General features: G+C 41.5%; 1 protein-coding gene across 1 annotated transcript; it reads right to left on the minus strand.

Annotated features, from left to right (window-relative positions):
* Positions 1–877: 877 nt before the first annotated feature.
* On the minus strand, positions 878–26,392 carry LOC139649943 (protocadherin-16-like). The gene is made up of 8 exons (XM_071526453.1): positions 24,023–26,392; positions 23,234–23,297; positions 20,347–22,783; positions 13,207–15,601; positions 11,770–11,774; positions 9,165–11,544; positions 4,350–6,761; positions 878–3,319 (listed from the first exon to the last, which is right to left on the minus strand). Exons 1-8 carry the CDS (start codon positions 26,390–26,392, stop codon positions 878–880), a joined length of 14,505 nt encoding a protein of 4,834 aa, XP_071382554.1.
* Positions 26,393–26,724: the final 332 nt, after the last annotated feature.

Genomic DNA, 26,724 nt, shown 5'->3' on the forward strand with positions numbered 1-26,724 from the left:
TGATAGGATATGTTGAGGGGGGAGTGATTGTTCAAATGCAGACGGCCCATGCTAATTTGACTGACAGAAATGTAATCAGTTACTGTAGTTATGGAAAATACAGTAAGGCTCCACTGCGAAAACATAAGGAACACAGTTGCTCTTTTTCACAAACGGAGAAAGTTCAAATAATGATTCCAATAAAAACTTCAAATAATATCCAAAAACCTGTGAGTAAATTCCTTGAAAAAATACTAGCAACAGGGGAGACCAAATCAGCATACGAAGACAGAGGCCGATTCTTAGTCAAAATGCATCAATGGATCAAACAAGTTCAGCACCAAGGCCAGAGACGCTGAAAACGGCATGCAGGGAAAAAAGGTTTTCTCAGAGTTAAGACATACAGACAGGCAAGCGTGCATTCAGTCAGACAGATCGATTGAAAATTTTAACTAATTAGCCTCTTACTCTTACTTAGCATCCTACAAGAGGTACGTAGTTCCTCAAGCATGATTCAAGAGGTGATAGACGGTTCAGCACCAAAGACAGAGACACAATAGAACACATGAGTGAATAAAAGACTTATTCCAAGACAGAAAGCATAGCTAGACATCTAGAGTAACTATCAAATGAGATGAAAAAATACAAACATGTGACAATGACAAGCAGGCCAAGCCTTGCTTGATAAAAACGGACCAGTGAGTGAAGCTTGGTTAATTAAAAAAAAAAAGGTTGTATTTATCCTGAGACCACAAAATGAAATCTGAAGACTTCAAGCAAGCATAAATTGTTATAAACAGCATGGTGTGGACAACCCAAAACGGTTGCTTGTATTCACCTACAGGGGAAAGACCAATGAAAATTGAAATATATTAAACGAAACTGTGAATTGTCTGACTCAACAAGTTTTACAGAAATTGTCCAGTTGATATCTGAAAGCTGCTCCTACCTCCGGGGAAGCATCAGAATCTCCAAATGCCTCAGCAAAGTCAGATGGACTTTTCTTCAGAGTTTGGTCAGCAGGCAGCGTGCTGTCATTGTAAGATCTCACGAACTTGAAGTCACTGGTTCTAGAACCCGTTGTCAAGTAGGCGTCATAATTGTAAGTGCTGCGTAAAGTGCCTGTGCCGTCAACCTCTGCGTAATTGGGAGGGAGATAAGCGCTGGGGATGGCGACCGCTCCGTCAAACAAAAGTCTGGGCTTTCTCCTGCGACAAAACCTCACACCCAGGATGACAATAATGAAGGTCAGGAAAAAGGTGGAGACGGACACCAGCGCGATGATCAGATACGAGGTCAGCTTGGAATTATTATCATCATGAGACATATCTTTCAGTTCTGGCACCTCAGCCAAATTATCAGAAATTAGTAAAAACATGGCACATGTGGCAGAGAGAGAGGGCTGTCCGTTATCTTTCACTGCCACAATAAGGTTCTGTTTCATGTTGTCAGATTCGGAAATGTCCCGCTGTGTCCTGATTTCTCCGCTGTGGAGACCGATAGTGAAAAGTCCCGGATCAGTGGATTTGACGATATGATAGGACAGCCAGGCGTTCTGTCCGGAGTCTGCGTCCACTGCTATCACCTTGGACACCAGAGAGCCTCCGTGCGCAGCTTTGGGGACCAGCTCTGTCATGTAGGAGTTGCCCTCCGGGGCGGGGTACAGTATCTGAGGAGAGTTGTCGTTCACATCTGTTATGAAGACACTGACGGTCACGTTGCTGCTGAGCGGTGGAGAACCGTTGTCTCTGGCCATCACGTGGACTTTAAAACTTCTGAACTGTTCATAATCAAACGACCTCACAGCATGGATCACCCCCGTCTCTCCATTAACTGAGATATACGAGGACACCGGGGCGCCGTTCACATCACAAGGTAAAAGCGAATAAATCACTGTACCGTTTTGTCTCCAGTCTGGGTCTCGAGCAGTAACGGAGCATAAAGTGGAACCAGGTTTGTTATTCTCAGTCACGAAGGCGCTGTAGGACTGTTCATCAAACACAGGAGGGTTGTCGTTGACGTCGGCTACTGACAGCTGAACACTTTTAGAGGAGGACAGAGGCGGAGAGCCCTCGTCGGTGGCAGTGATTGTAATGTTATAATCAGACACTAGTTCACGGTCCAGTTGGCCCGTGGTCACCAGAGAATAGTAGTTTTTTATGGAGGGAACCAATTTAAAAGGGACGTGTTGCTGAATGGAGCAGCGGACCTTTCGGTTATTTTCAGAGTCTGCATCCTGCACGTTAATGATGCCCACCTCTGTACCAGGTGACACGTTTTCTGGTATGGGATTAGTTAGAGATTTCAAATAGATTACAGGAATGTTGTCATTTACATCAGTGATCTCAACGGTTACCTTTGTGTATGATGATAACCCTAAACCATCCTTTGCTTTAATGCGCAATTCGTATGTTGTAACAGTTTCAAAGTCAATGGTACCGTTAACTCTTATTTTTCCTGTTTTACGGTCAATACTAAAAACTTTCCTCACATCCTCTGAAACATGGCCAAAATCATAACTTACATCTCCATGTACTCCTTCATCTGCATCAGTAGCAGTCACTGTTAGCACTACTGTATCTAGATGAGAGTTTTCAGGCAGACTCGCTTCATAGACGACCTGGCTAAACACTGGAGCATTATCATTAGCATCCAGTACAGTGACGTGTATTAGTACAGTACCTGATCTTTGTGGTGTGCCACTATCAGTAGCTGTGAGAAATAAATTAATCTCCTGTTGTTTCTCGCGATCAAGCTCTTTTTCAAGAACAAGCTCGATACTATTGCCATTAACAGCCAGAAGAAAATTGTCATTCTTTTCCAGATTGTATCCCTGAACTGAGTTTTGCCCTATATCCGCATCATGGGCCTCTTCCATTAAGAAACGAGCTCCTTTGACTGCTGATTCCCTAATTTCGATATTAATCGAGTCTTCGTTAAATTGTGGGGAGTTATCATTGATATCTTGAACGTGTAGACTGAAACGATGCAGCTCTAGAGGATTTTCCAACACAAGTTCGTGTTTTATAACACACGAGGCCTTTTCCCCACAAAGCCCCTCTCGGTCAATCCTGTCGGCAACAATTAAATCTCCGTTACTTAGGTTGATGTCGCAATACCGTTTTCGATTCCCTTCGCTATCAACACGGGCCTTTCTAGAGGACAGTTCTCTCGTTTCCAGACCGAGATCCTTTGCTACATTCCCAATAACAGATCCGCGTTTCATCTCCTCTGGAAATGAATAGCTCACATCTCCGTTTACTGAATGCCACGGAAGAAAGAAAACGAAGCAGCACATGTGTAAGGTGAATCCTTTGAGCCCCATCCTAGCAATGTTGTTCTTATAGAGGAGCGGTCCTCACCGTGATGAACCAGTACACTAAGAATTATACAATCAAGTTAGACGAAAATCGACCGCTCTCCACAGCTATTGTGTCTGCATCCTCGCCAAGTCAACAGCAACTCAAGAATGACTCCTTGTATTCGTCTACACACCAGAGGGTGGAGGAATGGAAATATTTCGTGTAGACTGGCGGATAGCGACACCGTGAGTAGAGTAAAGAGATAACAGTTAATTAAAAAAAAAATACTTGCGATGTCTGTTCCCTTTAAACACAACATGATATTAATCTAGATCAAATAAAAACGAGTGATTGAAACAGATCATCGTATACATTGATATACCCAATCTATGTAAGTTACGAATATCAGGCAATTGTACTCATAAAGTAAAAACAGGATGATTCCAGGGAAAGCAACAGGCCGTTACTTTTAACTGTTATCAACACGCAATCAGTGTCCTCAATATGTTATAACCAGGCCTTGTTTAGACTAATAGAGGGTATTTGGATGCATGGCAAAGAAAGTGAGGGCACCATTATGGGTAAAAAATGTCCCACTGCTTCCACTGGGTAATAAGACACATGCATTGAAGTTACGTTCTCACGGGTTACTTTTTATTAAGAGCTCAACAGGAAAAATACATAGGTTAACTAATGCCAAAACAAACCAAAATTGCGTTGATGCAATTGTCAAGATGTAAACATAAATTGCATGTGAACCATCAAGCCCCAACGAAAGGAGCCTTTCGTAACATTGGCTCATACCGGAATATTACTATTTAAAATCTAGAAATCCAAAAAGGCCGCAAAAGCTGCAAAAAGACTTGATTGGATGTTCAGCACCACGGACAGAGACTTAAGAATAATAGATAGATAGATAGATAGATAGATAGATAGATAGATAGATAGATAGATAGATAGATAGATAGATAGATAGATAGATAGATGGATAGATAGATTAAGTCCCTTAAAGCCCATCGAATTTTTTTGGTTTTTTTTAGAAAGTTTGAATCCACTGTTTATTCATACCTCTGGGGACCCCTCGGAATCTCCAAATGCCTCAGCAAAGTCTGTTGGACTTTTCCTCAGAGTCTGGTCAGCAGGCAGCGTACTATCGTTGTATGATCTCACGAACTTGAAGTCACTGGTTCTAGAACCCGTTGTCAAGTAGGCGTCATAATTGTACGTGCTGCGTAAAGTTCCTGTGCCGTCAACCTCTGAGTAATTGGGAGGGAGATAAGCGCTGGGGATGGCGACCGCTCCGTCAAACAACAGTCTGGGCTTTCTCCTGCGACAAAACCTCACACCCAGGATGACAATAATGAAGGTCAGGAAAAAGGTGGAGACGGACACCAGCGCGATGATCAGATAAGAGGTCAGCTTGGAATTGCTTTCATCATTAGACATATCCTTCAGTTCTGGCACTTCAGCCAAATTATCAGAAATGAGTAAAAACATGGAACAGGTGGCAGAGAGAGAGGGCTGTCCGTTATCTTTCACTGCCACAATAAGGTTCTGTTTCATGCTGTCAAATTCGGAAATGTCTCGCTGTGTCATGATCTCTCCGCTGTGGAGACCAATAGTGAAAAGTCCCGGATCAGTGGACTTGACTATATGATAGGACAGCCAGGCATTCTGCCCGGAGTCCGCGTCCACCGCTATCACCTTGGACACCAGAGAGCCTCCGTGCGCAGCTTTGGGCACCAGCTCTGTCATGAAAGAGTTGCCCTCCGGGGCGGGGTACAGTATCTGAGGAGAGTTGTCATTCACATCCGTTATGAAGACACTGACGGTCACGTTGCTGCTTAACGGAGGAGAACCGTTGTCTCTGGCCATCACGTGGACTTTAAAACTCCTGAACTGTTCATAATCAAACGGCCTCACAGTGTGGATCACCCCCGTGTCTCCGTTAACGGATAGATAAGAGGACAAGGGGGCACCGTTCACCTCACCAGGTAAAAGAGAATAAATAACTGTACCGTTTTGTCTCCAGTCTGGATCATGAGCAGTAACGGAACATAAAGTGGAGCCAGGTTTGTTATTTTCAGTCAGATACGCGCTGTAGGACAGTTCCACAAACACAGGTGGGTTGTCGTTGACGTCGGCTACTGACAGCTGAACACTTTTAGAGGAGGACAGAGGCGGAGAGCCCTCGTCGGTGGCAGTGATTGTAATGTTGTAATCAGACATTAGTTCACGGTCCAGTTGGCCCGTGGTCACCAGAGAATAGTAGTTTTTGATAGATGGAACCAACTTAAAAGGGACGTGTTGCTGAATGGAGCAGCGGACCTTTCGGTTATTTTCAGAGTCTGCATCCTGCACGTTAATGATGCCCACCTCTGTACCAGGTGACACGTTTTCTGGTATGGGATTAGTTAGAGATTTCAAATAGATTACAGGAATGTTGTCATTTACATCAGTGATCTCAACGGTTACCTTTGTGTATGATGATAACCCTAAACCATCCTTTGCTTTAATGCGCAATTCGTATGTTGTAACAGTTTCAAAGTCAATGGTACCGTTAACTCTTATTTTTCCTGTTTTACGGTCAATACTAAAAACTTTCCTCACATCCTCTGAAACATGGCCAAAATCATAACTTACATCTCCATGTACTCCTTCATCTGCATCAGTAGCAGCCACTGTTAGCACTACTGTATCTAGAGGAGAGTTCTCAGGTAGACTCGCTTCATAGACGGCCTGGCTAAACACTGGAGCATTATCATTAGCATCCAGTACAGTGACGTGTATTAGTACAGTACCTGATCTTTGTGGTGTGCCACTATCAGTAGCTGTGAGAAGCAAATTAATCTCCTGTTGTTTCTCGCGGTCAAGCTCTTTTTCAAGAACAAGCCCGATACTATTGCCATTAACAGCCAGAAGAAAATTGTCATTATTTTCCAGATTGTATCCCTGAACTGAATTTTGTCCTACATCGGCGTCACGTGCCTCCTCTATCAAGAAACGAGCTCCTCTGTCTGCTGACTCACTAATTTCAATATTGATGGATTCTTCGTTAAATTGTGGGGAGTTGTCGTTGATATCTTGAACGTGTAGACTAATACGATGCAGCTCTAGAGGATTCTCCAGCACAAGTTCATGTTGTAGGATGCATGACGCCTTTTCCCCACAAAATCCTTCTCGGTCAATCCTGTCGGCTACAATTAAATCTCCGTTATTGAGGTTGATGTCGCAGTACCTTTTGCGATTCCCTTCGGTATCAATACGGGCCTTTCTAGTGGATAGATTGCCCGTCTCCAGCCCGAGATCCTTCGCTATATTCCCAATAACAGATCCGCGTTTCATCTCCTCTGGAAAAGAATAGCTCACATCTCCATATACGGAATGCCACGGAAGCAAGAAAACGAAGCAGCACATGTGTAAGGTGAATCCTTTGCGCCCCATTGTAGCAATGTAGTTTTTATAGAGGAGCGGTCTTTTCTGAGATGAACCAATACAGTAAGGGTTACACAATCAACGAAAATCGACAGCTCTCCACAGCTATTGTGTCTCTACCCTCGCCAGTCAACAGCAACTCAAGAATGACTCCTTGTATTCGTCTACACAACAGAGGGTATAATGGAAATATTTCGTGTAGACTGGCACATAGCGACACCGTGAGTGGAGTTAAGAAATAGCAGGTAAGATATATTTGTTCCCTTTAAGCACATGTGTAATCCTGATATTAATATAATATAGAAACGATTGAAATCGGTTCTCGTATACGTAGATTTATAAACTAGATACTCAAACGATATAAGTAGTATCAATTGTATTCATCAAGTAAAACAGAGCATAATTCCAGGGAATAAAATTAGGCTGTTATTTATTTGATTTTTTTACTGTTATCAAAACGCAATCAATTACGTGTCCTCAATATGTTATAATCAGGTCTTGTTTAGACTGGTAAAGGAGACTTGGATGCATGGCAAGGAAAGTGAAGGCACCATTATCGTGGATGAAAATTGTTTCTTCAAAGCCCAGAACACGCTGCAAACAAACTAAAACGGCCAAAGGTCGCATCCAACTCAAAATTACATCATGTGACGTGAAATCTAACTGCTAACAGGTCGTCGATAAAACTGTGGAATATTAAATCCTTCCATTGGAAAGAAACCTAACATCACGGGCAACTGTATTTCTGTGGAGAAGCACACTTTCCCACCGTAGTATTGCTTTAGAATAGCATTTATCATTCTCAGCATAAAACGTTCCTCCTCCATAATCCCATCACTTCACTCTGGCTACAGTAGGTAGAAGACCAGTCAGAAAAAAGTTTTAACAACGCTGTATAGTTGATGTTGTACGTATGAATCAATATGTATGAAAATAACCTACAAGCGTGAGAGCAGAACTCATTCGCAAGTTTTCTTAAAATTTGTCTTCTTTGTAAATCAAGACTGAATCACATAGGACAGAAAACGACTGCTGCACTGGTCTCTATGGGTTGAAACTTTCAAGCATGTTGCACTTCTGACCATACCCCAATCAGCGGTGCCAAAGCAGGTGTTTTCCATTAGCTGTCGAAGGCAAAATATCTACTTTGACATCACTGAACACATGACATCACTATGAGGTCTGTAATTAAAGTGTTTGCATAAATAATAAAACTTAGCAGAAACTTTCCAACCAAACCTAGATTTTTATTTTACCAAGAAAAAAAAATCCAGGTAAGAAAAAAAACATGATGAATGGTGAAATGTTCGTGGAAACGTTTCTATACTTTAAAATCAAATCTGACTGCACGCACGTTTCGTGAATGAGCCCCAATCCTCTCTACAAGTCTTAGGGAAATTCATTGCAGCTAACTGTAGCCTATTGGAAAGGATGTCCGAGGAAATTTAAGAAGGCGCTTTTAACACCGCACGTCATATAAAAGCATAGATGCTCAGACGGATCAAACCCCCGGTAAACTCCCCCACTGCTTCCACTGGATAGTAAGACACATAAATACATTGACATTATGTTCTCACGGGTTACTTTAAGGGCTCAACAAGAAAAAAACAGAGGTTAACTAATCCTAAAAACAAAGCATGTCTGTGTTGATGCAATTCCCAAGATGCAAACATCAGTTGCATGAGACGTATCAAGCCCCAACAAAGTGGATGTCAAGGAAAGGAGCCTTACGTAATATTTGATCATATTGGAAAGTTTTACAAATGCAGAAAACCAAAACGTCGCGAAAGCAGCATGAACAATTGATTGGCAGTTCAGCACCATGGACAGAGACACTTAAGAATAATTCAGCGAATGAAATGATCTTCTGAGACGCAAACATCAGACAAGTAACATACAAACTAACGATAGATAGATAGATAGATAGATAGATAGATAGATAGATAGATAGATAGATAGAGCTCGTGAAATCCCTTAAAGCCCGTCGAAAAAAATTAAGGCAAACCACAATAGGCAGAACTACCCATTATAACGCACAAAGTACATTTAAGATCTAATTTGTTCAGACAACGTCGTCAGTATGCTATGAGTTGGATAAGGAATCCCAAATAACACGTTTTCACTTTTAAATGACAAAAAGGGTGTGGTCAAAAATTACGTTTCAAACAAATAAGCGATTTATTTTGGAAAAGTCGACTCCACTGCTAATTCATAGGGATATTCATATAACTGGGACGTCCCAATGAGGTCAGTAGCCATTAAAAACAAGCATACATTTTTATGAACAGTATGGTTTGGACAAACCAAAAAAGTTGTTCCTATTCGCCTACAGGAAAGACCAATAAAAACTATATTTCTCTTAAAATCTATATTTTAAGAGAACCTGAATAAGCGGACTCGGCAAATTTGACAAATCTTGTCCAATTGAAAAATGAAACTTGCCCCTACCTCCGGGGAACCATCATAATCTCCAAATGCCTCAGCAAAGTCTGTTGGACTTTTCCTCAGAGTCTGGTCAGCAGGCAGCGTACTATCGTTGTAAGATCTCACGAACTTGAAGTCACTGGTTCTAGAACCCGTTGTCAAGTAGGCGTCATAATTGTAAGTGCTGCGTAAAGTTCCTGTGCCGTCAACCTCTGCGTAATTGGGAGGGAGATAAGCGCTGGGGATGGCGACCGCTCCGTCAAACAACAGCCTAGGCTTTCTCCTGCGACAAAACCTCACACCCAGGATGACAATAATGAAGGTCAGGAAAAAGGTGGAGACGGACACCAGTGCGATGATCAGATATGAGGTCAGCTTAGAGTTGCTTTCATCATAAGACATATCCTTCAATTCTGGCACTTCAGCCAAGTTATCAGAAATAAGTAAATACATGGCACAGGTGGCAGAGAGAGAGGGCTGTCCGTTATCTTTCACTGCCACAATAAGGTTCTGTTTCATGTTGTCAGATTCAGAAATGTCCCGCTGTGTCCTGATCTCTCCGCTGTGGAGACCAATGGTGAAAAGTCCAGGATCAGTGGATTTGACTATATGATAGGACAGCCAGGCGTTCTGCCCGGAGTCTGCGTCCACCGCTATCACTTTGGACACCAGAGAGCCTCCGTGCGCAGCTTTCGGGACAAGCTCGGTCATGAAGGAGTTGCCCTCCGGGGCGGGGTAAAGTATCTGAGGAGAGTTGTCATTCACATCTGTTATGAACACACTGACCGTCACGTTGCTGCTTAACGGAGGAGAACCGTTGTCTCTGGCCATCACGTGGACTTTAAAGCTCCTGAACTGTTCAAAATCAAACGATCTCACAGCGTGGATCACCCCCGTGTCTCCGTTAACGGACAAATAGGAGGATACTGGGGCGCCGTTCACATCACCAGGTAAAATAGAGTAAACCACTGTTCCGTTTTGTCTCCAGTCTGGGTCTCCAGCAGTAACTGAGCATAAAGTGGAGCCAGGTTTGTTATTTTCAGTCACGTAAGTACTGTAGACCTGTTCCTCAAACACAGGTGGGTTGTCGTTGACGTCGGCTACTGACAGCTGAACAGTTTTAGAGGAGGACAGAGGCAGAGAGCCCTCGTCGGTGGCAGTGATTGTAATGTTGTAATCAGACACTAGCTCACGATCCAGTTGACCCGTGGTCACCAGAGAATAGTAGTTTTTGATGGAAGGAACCAGCTTAAAAGGGACGTTTTGTTGAATGGAGCAGCGGACCTGTCGGTTGTTCTCAGAGTCTCTATCCTGCACGTTAATGATGCCCACCTCTGTACCAGGTGACACGTTCTCTGGAATCGAGTTAGTCAGAGATTTCAGATTTATCACCGGGGCGTTGTCATTTATATCCGTAATCTCAATTATTAATGTTGCGTATGACGCCAATCCAAGACCATCTTTAGCGCTAATCTGCATTTCATATGACGACTCTTTTTCAAAATCAATAGATCCAGCCACTCTAACCTCTCCTGTTTTAGGGTGTAGAGAGAAGACATTGCTATTTTCATCAGAAACATGATCAAACCCATAGGTAACTTCGCCATTTACACCCTCGTCTGCATCAATAGCACTGACTGCAAGCACTACAGTATCTAGAGGAGAGTTTTCAGGCAAACTGGCTTTATAGACGGCCTGGCTAAACACCGGTACGTTATCATTGGCATCCAGTACAGTGACGCGTATGACTACAGTGCCTGACCTCTGAGGAGAACCACCATCGAATGCGGTAAGCAATAGCATAATCTCTTGTTTTTCTTCCCTGTCTAATTCTTTGTCTAACACTAATTCGCCATATTTTCGTCCCCCACCTTTAGTGTTTACATTTAATGCGAAATGGTCATTCTGTTGAAGTGTATAGCCCTGAACAGCATTTTCTGCAATGTCTCCATCGTGCGCCTCGTCCAGAAGAAAACGTGCACCCTTTACCGCCGATTCCCGAATTTCAATTTTTAGTAAATCCTCTTTAAACTGCGGCGAGTTGTCATTAATATCTTGAACACGAATACTAATGCGGTGCAGTTCTAATGGATTTTCCAGAACGAGTTCCTGCTTTAATACACACGATGCCTTTTTCGCACAAAGCCCTTCTCTGTCAATCCTTTCATGTACAGTCAAGTCTCCGGTATTTAGATTAACACCACAATACTGAATGATGTTGCCTTCAATATCAATACGGGCTTTGCGAGCGGACAGTCTGCCCAGTTCAAGTCCTAGATCCTTGGCTATATTTCCAATCACAGATCCACGTTTCATCTCCTCCGGAATAGAGTAGCTCACGTCTCCATAGGCAGAGTACAAAATAAGAAAAATACAAGCAACGCCATGACAGTGTAGAGCAAATCTATTGTGTCTCATCATTACAATGAGAAGGCCCACAACAAATTCAAGTCTGCTTCTCGATGTATATCAAAATATATCACTGATACTTTTTTGGTTTTATCCAATACACAAGAATCGTTATATTGCAATCCTATTGTGAAGCTCCCTCGCTCAAATGCAGCACAGTGCCAGCATTTCGCTTTATATTCGTCGACTCAAATGGGTGGAGGGTGGTTGTGCCTCCTACCTTAGCTGGTATATAGCGACACCAAGAGCATTTTTTCAAAAATAACACTGCAATGTATGATTTTTATGGAATAAATGAAAGATAACCCGCACGGAGAACCCTTAGAAGCCAGTGAATCTAAACCCAAAAAGAAAATTGGCTTTGCCTTACCATCCCCGGTAAGACAGGATATATAATGATTTCATCACACTTGTGATAAGATAAAGGCAGCGAAGAGAAAGAAAATGTGTATTAATACTAAATATGAATGCGTGGATAAGAACCCTAGCATATGTTTCCAACCATATTTGACACCGGTGAGCTGAACAAACTACTCAAGATAAGGCAAGCCTACAAGAAAGACGGACAGCGAAAACATTTCCAAATGTGAAGATGACAAACGAATGCACGTTAGATTCAAGTTGCCTTTTATCTTACAAATTCATGTTACACTATAAATTATACTTCGATCCAAGTGCAATTTTGATTTACATCGCTGACAAAAATGGAGTTATCATATATTGTCCGTCATAACACTCCCCAAATGATCCAATTTTATGGCCATACACCAAATATAGCAAATGAAAACATTGTCCTAAAACGTCTTCAAAGATCCTTCTTTTTTACTAACCATATTACGATCCGAAGGTGATTGTTTTATTTTCTTTCTGATTTCACGTCTCTGTCTCTCTTCTCTCTCTGTCTCTCTCTCTCTCTCTCTAATGAAAGTGTGCCCATCCCTTTCCAGAGACAACTACCAAAAAAGGCAGTGATGGTCCACTGCCAAAACAAATAACACAGTTGCTCTTTTTCCAACTTGTGCATGACGTTACAATAATATCCAAAAACAGTAATGAGCTCTAAATCAGTATTTATCCAAGAGGCAAGTTCAGTAATGTCGGATCAAACCAAAAACGTAAGTATTACAGATGATGAAATATGTTGGAGTATATTCCTTGAAAAAATATTAGCAATAAAAAAGAAAGACGTCAGCACGAGGAGACGGAGAGTCGGCTTATCGTAAAAATGCATAAAGAGATCAAATGCATTTCAGCACCAAGGACAGAGAAACTAAAAAGGCATGCAGGTTTTCTCAGTGTTTAGACATACAAACAGGCAGGCGCGCGCCCAGGCAGACAGATATATAGACTGACAGGAAAGAAAATTGAAACTGAGTAGGCTCTTACGTGACTGAGACATTTACAACAGAAAACAGAATATAGCTTGGATAATTAAAAAAAAAAAAACACAACACAACGTGAACTGAGACCACAAAATAATATAACACTGGGGCGTCCATATGAGGTCAATAGCCATTAAAAACACTTTCATGAGTTGTTTCTATTCACATACAGGGGAGAGACCAATAAAAATTGACATATTTCAAACGAAACTGAATTGGCGGACTCGGCAAGTTTTACTAATCTTGTCCAATTGAAAACTGAAACTTGCTCCTACCTCCGGGGAACCATCAGAATCTCCAAATGCCTCAGCAAAATCAGATGGACTTTTCCTCAGAGTCTGGTCAGCAGGCAGCGTACTATCGTTGTAAGATCTCACGAACTTGAAGTCACTGGTTCTCGAACCCGTTGTCAAGTAGGCGTCATAATTGTAAGTGCTGCGTAAAGTTCCTGTGCCGTCAACCTCTGAGTAATTGGGAGGGAGATAAGCGCTGGGGATGGCGACCGCTCCGTCAAACAACAGTCTGGGCTTTCTCCTGCGACAAAATCTGACACCCAGGATGACAATAATGAAGGTCAGGAAAAAAGTGGAGACGGACACCAGCGCGATGATCAGATAAGAGGTCAGCTTGGAATTGCTGTCATCATAAGACATATCTTTGAGTTCTGGCACCTCAGCCAAGTTATCAGAAATTAGTAAATACATGGAACAGGTGACCGACAGAGAGGGCTGTCCGTTATCTTTCACTGACACAATAAGGTTCTGTTTCATGCTGTCAGATTCAGAAATGTCCCGCTGTGTCTTGATCTCTCCACTGTGGAGACCAATAGTGAAAAGTCCCGGATCAGTGGATTTGACTATATAATAGGACAGCCAGGCATTCTGCCCGGAGTCCGCGTCCACTGCTATCACCTTGGACACCAGAGAGCCTCCGTGCGCAGCTTTGGGGACTAGCTCGGTCATGAAGGAGTTGCCCTCCGGGGCAGGGTAGAGGATCTGAGGAGAGTTGTCATTCACATCCGATATGAAGACACTGACGGTCACGTTGCTGCTGAGCGGAGGAGAACCGTTGTCTCTGGCCATCACGTGGACTTTAAAACTCCTGAACTGTTCATAATCAAAGGGCCTCACAGCATGGAGCACCCCCGTGTCTCCGTTAACGGATAGATAGGAGGACACCGGGGCGCCGTTCACCTCACCAGGTAAAATAGAATAAGTCACTGTACCGTTTTGTCTCCAGTCTGGATCTCGAGCAGTAACGGAACATAAAGTGGAGCCAGGTTTGTTATTTTCAGTTACGTAGGCACTGTAGACCTGTTCCTCAAACACAGGTGGGTTGTCGTTGACGTCAGCAACAGATAATTGAACAGTTTTAGAGGAGGACAGAGGCGGAGAGCCCTCGTCGGTGGCAGTGATTGTAATGTTGTAATCAGACACTAGTTCACGGTCCAGTTGGCCCGTGGTCACCAGAGAATAGTAGTTTTTGATGGAAGGAACCAACTTAAAAGGGACGTTTTGCTGAATGGAGCAGCGGACCAGTCGGTTGTTCTCAGAGTCTCTATCCTGCACGTTAATGATGCCCACCTCTGTACCAGGTGACACGTTCTCTGATATGGAATCAGTCAGGGAATTCAGATATATCACTGGGGCGTTGTCATTCACATCTGAAATATCTATAATCACTTTTGTATCTGAAGAGAGACCATAGCCATCTTTGGCCTCAACAAACATTTCATATTTGGATCCCTCCTCATAGTCAATGTCACCTGTTACAATAATCTGTCCAGTTTTCTGATCGAGTGAAAAAAGCTTTCGTGATTTATCAGAGAGTCGGCTAAATTCATATGTAACTTCACCATTGACACCCTCGTCTGCGTCTGTTGCACTTACTGTAATTACTGGGGTTTTCAATGGAGAGTTTTCCGGCAGACTAGATTTATAAACCGCCTCGCTAAATACTGGGGCGTTATCATTAGCATCCAGTACAGTGACGTGAATGACTACAGTACCCGATTTTTGAGGAGAACCACCATCTAGAGCTGTGAGCAATAATTTCATTTCCTGCTGCTCCTCTCGGTCTAACTCCTTGTCTAAAACCAATTCGCCATATTTACTACCAGCAGTTGTTGTTTGAATATTCAAAACAAAGTGGGCATTTTGTTGCAAGCTGTAGCTCTCAACGGAATTCTGGCCTATATCTGCATCATGGGCTGCATTAACGCGATACCTAGCTCCTTTGACAGCTGATTCTCTAATTTCCAGCTTTACTGTGTCCTTCGGGAAAATGGGTGCATTATCGTTTATGTCTTGGATCTGCAGGGATAAACGGTGTAATTCTAAGGGACTCTCCAACAGCAAATCGAATTTAATAATGCACGAAGGCTTGTCTCCACAATGCTCCTCTCTGTCTATTATTTCCGCAACAATTAAATCCCCGCTTCGAAGATCGATACCACAAAATTGTCTGTCGTTCGCTTCCGTGTCAATACGAGCTTTGCGAGCAGACAATCTGCCCACGTCAAGACCGAGATCCTTGGCGATATTTCCAATAACAGATCCGCGCTTCATCTCCTCCGGTATAGAGTAGCTCAGGTCTCCATGTGCGTAGTGTAGGAAAGCGAAGAAAAAGACAAAGCCATAGCTTTGAAGAACGTACCCTCTGTGTACCATCCTCGTAACAGCAGTACTATCCACTAAACAATTGCTTGTAACTGTTGTTTCGAGCCAGCGCCAGAATGAATTCAAAATGCAATATTGGACCAAACTACCAGGATGAATGTAGGCCTTCCATACCATTTGTCGTCCGCACTGCATATGTAAAACCTCAGCTTTGTGGTAGATCCCGATAACGGCTGCTGTGCAAAGGAGACTGAATATTTTACTCCTTTGTTGGTGTATAGTGACACCGTGAGTACACTTGAAATATAACAGATTCACAGAGATGATTAAATTAATGTAAGACACGTTCTATGAAGTATGTGTTTATAGAACATTATAAGTGTAGTTATAACACACTATAAACACGTTTACAATGACTTATGACACTATAAGAACATATTTATAAGTGTGGTAACGCTTTATTTTCCGGGTGCGCAATTTCCTAATAATTTCCTAGAAAGGAACTGCTAATTCCTTCATAGTATGTATGACTTGGTAGGGTTTAGATGTAGCGTGTAACTTAATGTTCTGAATAGAAAGGGATATTGATGGTTGTGTGTGATGTAAAGTAGTGTTTTTGATAACAAGATGCAGGTGACAGCGACAGTAGTGTAGTGGACTTGGGTCTGCTCTGAGTCTGGGTGTTTCTGGGACAAATCGGTGAAGGAGGGTGCCCACTTGATAACCCCAATAATTTGCCAACTCACTCACCCTGAAACTAGAGTAGGTAGCTGGTGGATGTTGCTGCCTGTCTTATGGTGCTGTAGATTTATGACGGTGTAGCCTGATGTTTTCCATGGTACTCCTTGGTATGGTATAATTCTGTTCAATTCTGAATTGGGCCTCTATATGAACGCTCACCTTGGATTATGGCACAAGGGATATTAACATCATATCCTGGAAAGAACCATTACATTATATACTAATTACAGGGAAAACAGAGAAAGAGTTCAATAGTTGGCAGTTGGTAAGTACCTCCAATTTCTTCTGGAGTTTCCAAGACAGAACCATGAAATTATGTAGTAGTTACATAGAAAATTAGAAATCAGAGGAAGGAATTCAACAAATAACTATATTATATAATTATATGAATAATGATTGGGTTACCAAATTGACCTCTGCCTATTATTTTTCCCAAAAATAGTTTATAGCTTTGCAGTTATTTCCAGGAAATTATTTTAGAAATTTACAGTATCTTTTCGACTCCAGACTGCTTACATTTTCTAGATGACTACTACGTAATTTCATGTTTCGTTCCAGGAAACCTCCCAAAAAAATTATCAGTTCCTTTCTTGGAAATTATTAGAAAATTGTGGACCCAGAAAATAAAGCATTACCCTTATGACCAGCAATTCATGTGTTTTTGTTGGCTTTTAAGTAATGTGCGAAACCATGTTTTTCTCATTTAAATGATCCACTCATTTCCCAACCTAGGTAATTTATGTGTTACTGTTAATGTTCCCATAAATGCAACTTTATTTTAATGTCAAAAACTGACCGTTGTGTGCCCTTATAATTATCAATTAAGTGATTACCTATATCTATCAATTAAAAATTGAAAGTGATTAATTAATTTGATGTTTAAATTGCACAACTATAAAGATTCTTATGATAAATATTAAACAAGTAATTAAATGAGTCACTTAATAATTCCATTGCATAATTCTGGTGAACAGGACAGCTACCATAACCATGGTCAAGAACCATCAATAAGAGCTTACCCAGCTGGCAATGTCCTAAATTGATATCATTGCTAAGAATTATTGATTAACCACTAAGTGATATTAGTTACATTAGTTACACAGTTATATAAGCACTTATTAATGAATCTAGAAGGACATTATTAACTGACAATTTATCATTACATCACAGTTTATGTATTCATTACCTCTCTGTTAGCCAATGGTAATCATAATGCTAATTAATTATGTTGTATGTATGCTCATATTAAGAAGTGACATGGGGACATACCAGTAGTCATAAGTTAGTTCCGCTAATTACACTAATCATGTATGGCTTTATTTGCTCCTCTATTGTACGGCCCCTTGGAGAAGACAGTCCTGTGGACTACCGGGCCATTTTCAAACATCCTCCATCATGTGCAGATGTTCAGTCTTCCTTATCATGCTCAAGAGTTGTTTTAATGTTTTTAATATTAATTAATCTTTACTTATTGTTACTTGACCATTACATACTACTCTGAGTGCCCCTCCAATAAAGTGTAGATCGATACTACATTACTTAAAGTATTAACTTATGACTAAGAGATAGCTAGTTACTGTAACTTGTCTATATGAATGAATCTAAAATATTTGGTCACACTTTAGTCCAATGATGATACTCAACTGCCAATCAAGTGACTATAATGTGCCACTAAAAAGTTTACTGAATTTCAAGTGATACTCATAATTGAGTCATGTTCGAGTTAGATTTATGTTTTAGTGGCATTTTGTTGAACATATACTTTTTGTCACCTGATAGTGTAGGGTTAGGGTTAGGGTTAAGTATCAACATTGGACTATCCAAATAAAGTGTTACCAAATATTTTGTCTTTCTCGTCATGTAAAGATAACAAACTAGCAACTAAACAAATTCAAATGGGCTTAATCTAATGAATATGATGAAAGTGAATATATTGAGCATAGTGTTATAGTGTTTAGAGTCCAGATTTGGGGCTCAATCTAGAGTCATTTGTTATGGCTATTAACTCAACTTGGACTCAGCAGTATATGACTTGGACTCAAACGTTCATGGGATTGAGGGGTTTGGCAGTATACAGGTATGGAAAAAAGGGCACTGACAGAATATGTTTAACTCTATTGTATTAAACATTGCTTTTTTCACTCGACAAGTTCAAAAAGTTTTTTGTGTCCAAATCTCTCTCTCCTATTGGATGGCTTACCTGACAACCAAATTAGCAGTATTAGCTGGAAATCTAACTCTAAATTTAAGCCCCATTTCATTTCTTCTTGATTTTTGTATTTTGTTTGTTAACACTGAGTGCATGGCGATGTTAATAGCGTTACTGAGTGATGTACATTCCACCTTCTGTAAAGCCCTGTCTCATAGTATTGAATCTGGTCTTAAGTCTATGTGCACTTGTCACTGTGCACTGTCAAGTTCCCAGAGCAGAATGTGACCGTTACTCATTTGTCTGTTCTCAGCATATTTAAGGGCCATTGACATTTCTTTTTATATAAAAGCAGCTTAACTCAGACTAAACTGAAACACTACCATTGCAAATTGGTCTTGGACTCTGTTTCGGATTCGATGGTTCAACAAACACACAGATGGTGACAAATGAAGACATGAAAACAATCTTCATATCACGAAATAGGGCTATTCATTGGAATGGTTTAAGAACCATAATGTAGTTCCCTCAGCAGGATTTTTATATTTCAGATTATGATCATATATCTGATCCAAGCATAAACAACAATTATGTACTCTAGGTAAGGACAGCATGACTGTCATCAAAGGGATCTCATATCCCACTCCTCAGTGGTAAAGCACTGTGCCAATATAAACTTCTACAACATTAGAGTGGAAATCTGACAGGTAATCAATATTCCAAGTATTTAAATAACTGATATTAATACATTCCATTAATTTTTTTTCTCACCAAATATGGATTATGTTTATTTCTTCATTCTTAAGAAAGTCTGCCTCAAGTTTAAACTAACACTCATATTTAAGATCTATTAAATATCTCACCGTATCAAGAGAGAAAATACAACCTTGGACAAAACATTTGTCAGTTGCATCACAATAAAATCAACAAAATAAACAACATTAATGAAGACCTATCACACTGATAAAAAAAACACTCAAATGCAATCCATTAAGTGAAAGGCATATTCCACACAATGTTGGATGATTAAAATGCAGAGTCCACTCTACATTGAAATGCCATTATAACGTATTACAGGGACCTCACACAGGAATTGTTAGCAAGAAAAGCAGAATAAGAATAGCTATGAAAAAATACACAGATTTAAAAAAAATACTTTACTTGCATATGAAATCCGGTTAACTCTGAATATACTATGAAATAGGAGTAGGGGTTATTTACTTTGATAATCTGAGCATATATTATGATGGTGGAACAGAGAGTGTTCCACCTAGCAAGTCTGGATATTCATATGGTTTAAACAAGGCAAATAAGGTAGCATGTCCATATGTGTATGAAAAAACATGCATGTTGAAGTTGTAGATTTTTCACAAAATGACACCAAAAACAGTCAACAGAAAACTATTGTTGGCAACCAAATCGAGGGTGGTAGAGCTAATCAAGCCATTACATTCTAATAGGAGGTTTATTCAGCTCTAAGGACAGAACCCATATGACCACAGAACAAAGGACACTGAACTATTCCACTATTTCAACAGTTACCTCAATTGGAAGCGTTACATTTACTCATCTACAACAAACATTTTTTTTTTTTTTTTATAATTTTACCCCCTTCATTTTGTTATTCATAATACACAATGATTCAAATATAGAGTTCCCAGCAAAAAGTAATTAGAAATTCGGTGATGGAAAGGTTTCAAGAATAATGAACTGAAAGGAAACCTCCACTCTAAGACATGATTAACATGTGATATTTGTGTTAACTTGACCTGTTCTGCCAAAATTTGTGAACATAAATAAAGTATCTACCAAATCTAAAATAAAAAAAAAGAACTGAGGTCAAATCCCATTAGGCACAAGAATCAATTATTATGAACAACATAGCTGATTCAAAACAAAATGGTTATTTCTTATCAACTACAGAAGAGGCCGACTGAAATCTGAAACTTGCTCCTACCTCCGGGGAACTATCAGAATCTCCAAATACATCAGCAAAGTCTGTTGGACTTTTCCTCAGAGTCTGGTCAGCAGGCAGCGTGCTGTCATTGTAAGATCTCACGAACTTGAAGTCACTGGTTCTAGAACCCGTTGTCAAGTAGGCGTCATAATTGTAAGTGCTGCGTAAAGTGCCTGTGCCGTCAACCTCTGCGTAATTGGGAGGGAGATAAGCGCTGGGGATGGCGACCGCTCCGTCAAACAAAAGTCTGGGCTTTCTCCTGCGACAAAACCTCACACCCAGGATGACAATAATGAAGGTCAGGAAAAAGGTGGAGACGGACACCAGCGCGATGATCAGATAAGAGGTCAGCTTGGAATTGTTATCATCATAATAAATATCCTTCAGTTCTGGCACTTCAGCCAAGTTATCAGAAATAAGTAAATACATGGAACAGGTGACAGAGAGAGAGGGCTGTCCGTTATCTTTCACTGCCACAATAAGATTTTGTTTCATTCTGTCAGATTCGAAAATGTCCCGCTGTGTCCTAATCTCTCCGCTGTGGAGACCAATAGTGAAAAGTCCAGGATCAGTGGATTTGACTATATGATAAGACAGCCAGGCGTTCTGTCCGGAGTCCGCGTCCACTGCTATCACCTTGGACACCAGAGAGCCTCCGTGCACAGCTTTGGGGACCAGCTCGGTCATGAAGGAGTTGCCCTCCGGGGCGGGGTACAGTATCTGAGGAGAGTTGTCATTCACATCTGTTATGAAGACACTGACGGTCACGTTGTTGTTGAGCGGTGGAGAACCGTTGTCTCTGGCCATCACGTGGACTTTAAAGCTCCTGAACTGTTCATAATCAAACGACCTCACAGCGTGGATCACCCCCGTGTCTCCATTAACAGACAGATAGGAGGATACTGGGGCACCGTTCACCTCATCAGGTAAAAGCGAATACATCACTGTACCGTTTTGTCTCCAGTCTGGATCTCGAGCAGTAACGGAACATAAAGTGGAGCCAGGTTTGTTATTTTCAGTCACGTAGGCGCTGTAGGACTGTTCCTCAAACACAGGTGGGTTGTCGTTGACGTCAGCTACAGATAACTGAACACATTTAGAGGAGGACAGAGGCGGAGAGCCCTCGTCGGTGGCAGTGATTGTAATGTTGTAATCAGACACTAGTTCACGGTCCAGTTGGCCCGTGGTCACCAGAGAATAGTAATTTTTGATGGAGGGAACTAACTTAAAAGGAACGTTTTGCTGAATGGAGCAGCGGACCAGTCGGTTATTCTCAGAGTCTCTATCCTGCACGTTAATGATGCCCACCTCTGTACCAGCTGACACGTTCTCTGGTATGGGATTAGTCAGAGATTTTACATATATAACAGGAGCGTTATCATTTACATCGGTGATATCTATTATAACTTTTGCAGTTGAGGTAAGACCATATACATCCTTTGCCTCAATTCGCATTTCATACGTTGTCCCTTCCTCAAAATCAATAAGCCCGCTTACTTGTATTACGCCAGTTTTCTGGTTCACTGCAAATAATTTGGCAGCTAAATCAGAAATGCGGCTGAACTCATAAGATACCTCTCCATTCAGTCCCTCATCAACATCAGTAGCACTTACTCTAACCACTACAGTATCTACATCAGAGTTTTCAGGCAGACTAGCTTTATAGACGGCCTGGCTAAACACTGGAGCGTTATCATTGGCATCCAGCACAGTGATCTGTATGACTACAGTACCTGATCTCTGAGGAGAGCCACCATCCAGAGCTGTCAACAATAAGCTCATCTCCCTTTTTTCCTCCCGGTCTAATTCTTTGTATAGTATTAATTCACTATACTTCCCCCCGTCTGCATTGGTATTAACTTTTAGGTCAAAATGATCATTTCTTTCCAGTTTGTAACCCTGTACGTCATTTTCATTTATGTCTGCGTCGTTAGCCTCATTTATAGGGAAGCGTGCTCCTTTGTCGGCGGATTCACTAATTTCTATCTTAACTAAATCCTTCGGGAATACGGGCGCGTTGTCATTGATGTCCTGAATGTGAAGTAATACGTGATGCATTTCCAAGGGTCCTTCTAAGACTAATTCAAATCTAATGATACATGAAACCTTTTCGCCACAAAGCTCCTCTCTGTCAATTCTCTCAGCTACAACCAAATCCCCGTTCCGAGTGTTAATGTCACAAAATCGTTTACGGTTCCCTTCAATATCGATACGAGCATTTCGACTGGACAATCTTCCCACCTCAAGTCCGAGATCTTTGGCTATATTCCCAATAACGGATCCGCGTTTCATCTCCTCTTGAATAGAAAAGGTCACGTCTCCATAAACGAGGTGCAGCGTTTGAATAAAGAAAACACAGCCGCAGAAAAGGCCAAGGGGGGAGAATCCTTCGTTTCCCATTTAGACACAAGACCGCCACAGCTTACAGAAAAGTCCACATGTATTATTGTTCAGAAACCAACCCCAGTCAGCGTTGATGTTAATCAGAACTGCACCAAGAAAATCTGATCGAACCCTCCACGATTTTAATCTAAAGACAAGAAGGTCCAGATTAAATGACGATACAGTAGGTGGGGATGTGTTATTCTTGAACTGGTGAACAGCGACACGGTGAGTCCTTTTTAACAGTTACACGTGACAGAGCAACACAAAAAAAGATATTGATAAAGTTGCGTCCCTCGAATATAACGGTATTGGTGACTTAAAACCATGTAAAACACGTTCCTATAAGAAAGTAATATAGTTAAATAAAAATAGTTTAACATTAAAACAAAAGTTTTACAAACAAGAGCACCTGGATCTTTAGACAAATACACGGTTGGTTGTTTTTGCAAGACTGTTTTCATTCCCCTCTGCTACAAGTACCTGGCCAAAGAGCCATTCGATCAGCACCACGGAGAGCTACAGTTTTCAAATATGGTAACGAATGAGGATTTTTCACACTTCTGAAAAACTCTCTCGGTTATAGATAATGATGTTGTGATATTTTTGAAACAAAACCAACATGGTACCATGCTGATCTCATAACAGCCATATAATTTAAGATTGCAATCTTATGTGATCACGAGAAAACACGCTACAAGTCATACATTTTAAGATCATTGCTTGCAGCACTAATCAATCACCGTTGATCATATCGCATAAAACGCAATGACCAAATTTAACATAACTGACAGAATGCAAAAACCCGAATAAATATGATCAGATTCAGTTATTGAAAAGACAGCCAGTCAAAGGATAATTATTTTACAATTTTCAAACAAATACAGTACACTAATACACCTTGCAAATTACATCTCCACATTAATTTATGAGATCCATTTGCCGCAAGTTAAACGGAAGAGACCCACATAAAAAGGCTATCTGCAAAGCGGATGATACATTTTTACATAATAGTACAATCACCGAAGAGAGACATTACGTGGTTTCACAATCAAGTCTGATTCAGCACTACTTTGTGGCTGGATGATATGCCTTTCGAGTAAGTAAGAACAAAACGTGTACAGCCAAAACTCATTCAAGCCACGTCTTAAAACAATCACGCAGGGAGGTGAAATAAAAGGTATAAAAAGTGGATGTAATACTCATAGGTATATCATATTCATTCATGTCCACTTTAAACGTACCTCTGTGGAAACCACGGAGTCTCCAAATATCCCATCAAAGTCTGCGGGACTTTTTCTTAGAGTCTGGTCAGCAGGCAGTGTGTTGTCATTGTAAGACGTCACGAACTTGAAGTCACTTGTTCTAGAACCTGTTGTCAGGTAGGCGTCATAATTGTACGTGCTGCGTAAAGTTCCTGTGTCGTCAACATCTGCGTAAGTGGGAGGGAGATAAGCGCTGGGGATGGCGACCGCTCCGTCAAACAACAGTCTGGGCTTTCTCCTGCGACAAAACCTCAAACCCACGATGACAATAATGAAGGTCAGGAAAAAAGTGGAGACTGACACCAGCGCGATGATCAGATAAGAGGTCAGCTTGGAATTGCTCTCATCATGAGAAATATCTTTCAGCTCTGGTACTTCAGCCAAGTTATCAGAAATAAGTAAATACATGGCACAAGTGGCAGAGAGAGAGGGCTGTCCGTTATCTTTCACTGCCACAATAAGGTTCTGTTTCATGCTGTCAGATTCAGAAATGTCCCGCTGTGTCCTGATCTCTCCGCTGTGGAGACCAATAGTGAAAAGTCCCGAATCAGTGGATTTGACTATATGATAGGACAGCCAGGCGTTCTGCCCAGAGTCCGCATCCACCGCTATCACCTTGGACACCAGAGAGCCTCCGTGCGCAGCTTTGGGGACCAGCTCGGTCATGAAGGAGTTGCCCTCCAGGGCGGGGTACAGTATCTGAGGAGAGTTGTCATTCACATCTGTTATGAAGACACTGACGGTCACGTTGCTGCTGAGCGGAGGAGAACCGTTGTCTCTGGCCATCACGTGGACTTTAAAGCTCCTGAACTGTTCATAATCAAACGACCTCACAGCGTGGATCACCCCCGTGTCTCCGTTAACGGACAGATATGAGGATACTGGGGCACCGTTCACCTCATCAGGTAAAAGAGAATAAATCACTGTACCGTTTTGTCTCCAGTCTGGATCTCGAGCAGTAACGGAACATAAAGTGGAGCCAGGTTTGTTATTCTCAGTCACGTAGGCGCTGTAGGACTTTTCCTCAAACACAGGTGGGTTGTCGTTGACGTCAGCTACTGACAGCTGAACACTTTTAGAGGAGGACAGAGGCGGAGAGCCCTCGTCGGTGGCAGTGATTGTAATGTTGTAATCAGACACTAGTTCACGGTCCAATTGGCCTGTGGTCACCAGAGAATAGTAGTTTTTTAAGGAGGGAACCAACTTAAAAGGGACGTGTTGCTGAATGGAGCAGTGGACCTTTCGGTTATTTTCAGAGTCTGCATCCTGCACGTTAATGATGCCCACCTCTGTACTAGGTGACACGTTTTCTGGGATGGGATTAGTCAGAGATTTCAAATAGATTGCAGGACTGTTGTCATTTACATCAGTGATCTCAACGGTTACCTTTGTGTATGATGATAACCCTAAACCATCCTTTGCTTTAATGCGCAATTCGTATGTTTTAACAGTTTCAAAGTCAATGGTACCGTTGACTCTTATTTTTCCTGTTTTACGGTCAATACTAAAAACTTTCCTCACATCCTCTGAAACATGCCCAAAATCATAAGTTACATTTCCATGTACTCCTTCATCTGCATCAGTAGCAGTCACTGTTAACACTACTGTATCTAGAGGAGAGTTTTCAGGTAGACTCGCTTCATAGACGGCCTGGCTAAACACTGGAGCATTATCATTAGCATCCAGTACAGTGATGTGTATGAGTACAGTACCTGATCTTTGTGGTGTGCCACTATCAGTAGCCGTGAGAAGCAAATTAATCTCCTGTTGTTTCTCGCGGTCAAGCTCTTTTTCAAGAACAAGCTCAATACTATTGCCATTAACAGCCAGAAGAAAATTATCATTCTTTTCCAGATTGTATCCCTGAACTGAATTTTGTCCTACATCGGCATCACGTGCCTCCTCTATCAAGAAACGAGCTCCTCTGACTGCTAACTCGCTAATTTCAATATTGATGGATTCTTCGTTAAATTGTGGGGAGTTGTCGTTAATATCTTGAACGTGTAGACTAATACGATGCAGCTCTAGAGGATTCTCCAGCACAAGTTCATGTTGTAGGATGCATGACGCCTTTTCCCCACAAAATCCCTCTCGGTCAATCCTGCCGGCTACAATTAAATCTCCGTTATTGAGGTTGATGTCGCAGTACCTTTTGCTATTCCCTTCGGTATCAATGCGGGCCTTTCTAGTGGATAGATTGCCCGTCTCCAGCCCGAGATCCTTCGCTATATTCCCAATAACAGATCCGCGTTTCATCTCCTCTGGAAAAGAATAGCTCAAATCTCCATATACGGAATTCCAAACGAAAACGAAGCAGCACATGTGTAAGGTGAATCCTTTGCGCCCCATTATAGCAATGTCGTTTTTATAGAGGAGCAGTCTTCGGTTAGATGAACCAATACAGTAAGGGTTATACAATCAACGAAAATCGACAGCTCTCCACAGCTATTGTGTCTGCAGCCTCGCCAGTCAACAGCAACTCAAAAATGTCTCATTGTATTCGTCTACACAACAGAGGGTGGAGTAATGGAAATATTTCGTGTAGACTGGCACATAGCGACACCGTGAGTGGAGTTAAGAAATAGCAGGTAAGAGATATTTGTTCCCTTTAAGCATATGTGTAATCATGATATTAATATAATATAAAAAAACGATTGAAATCGATTATCGTATACGCAGAG

The sequence above is a fragment of the Centroberyx affinis genome, unplaced genomic scaffold (genome assembly GCF_046629955.1).
Source record: "Centroberyx affinis isolate AG114_WGS23_722 - 3 ecotype Tasmania unplaced genomic scaffold, CSIRO-AGI_Caff_v1 ptg001411l_1, whole genome shotgun sequence".
Taxonomy (NCBI): domain Eukaryota; kingdom Metazoa; phylum Chordata; class Actinopteri; order Beryciformes; family Berycidae; genus Centroberyx; species Centroberyx affinis.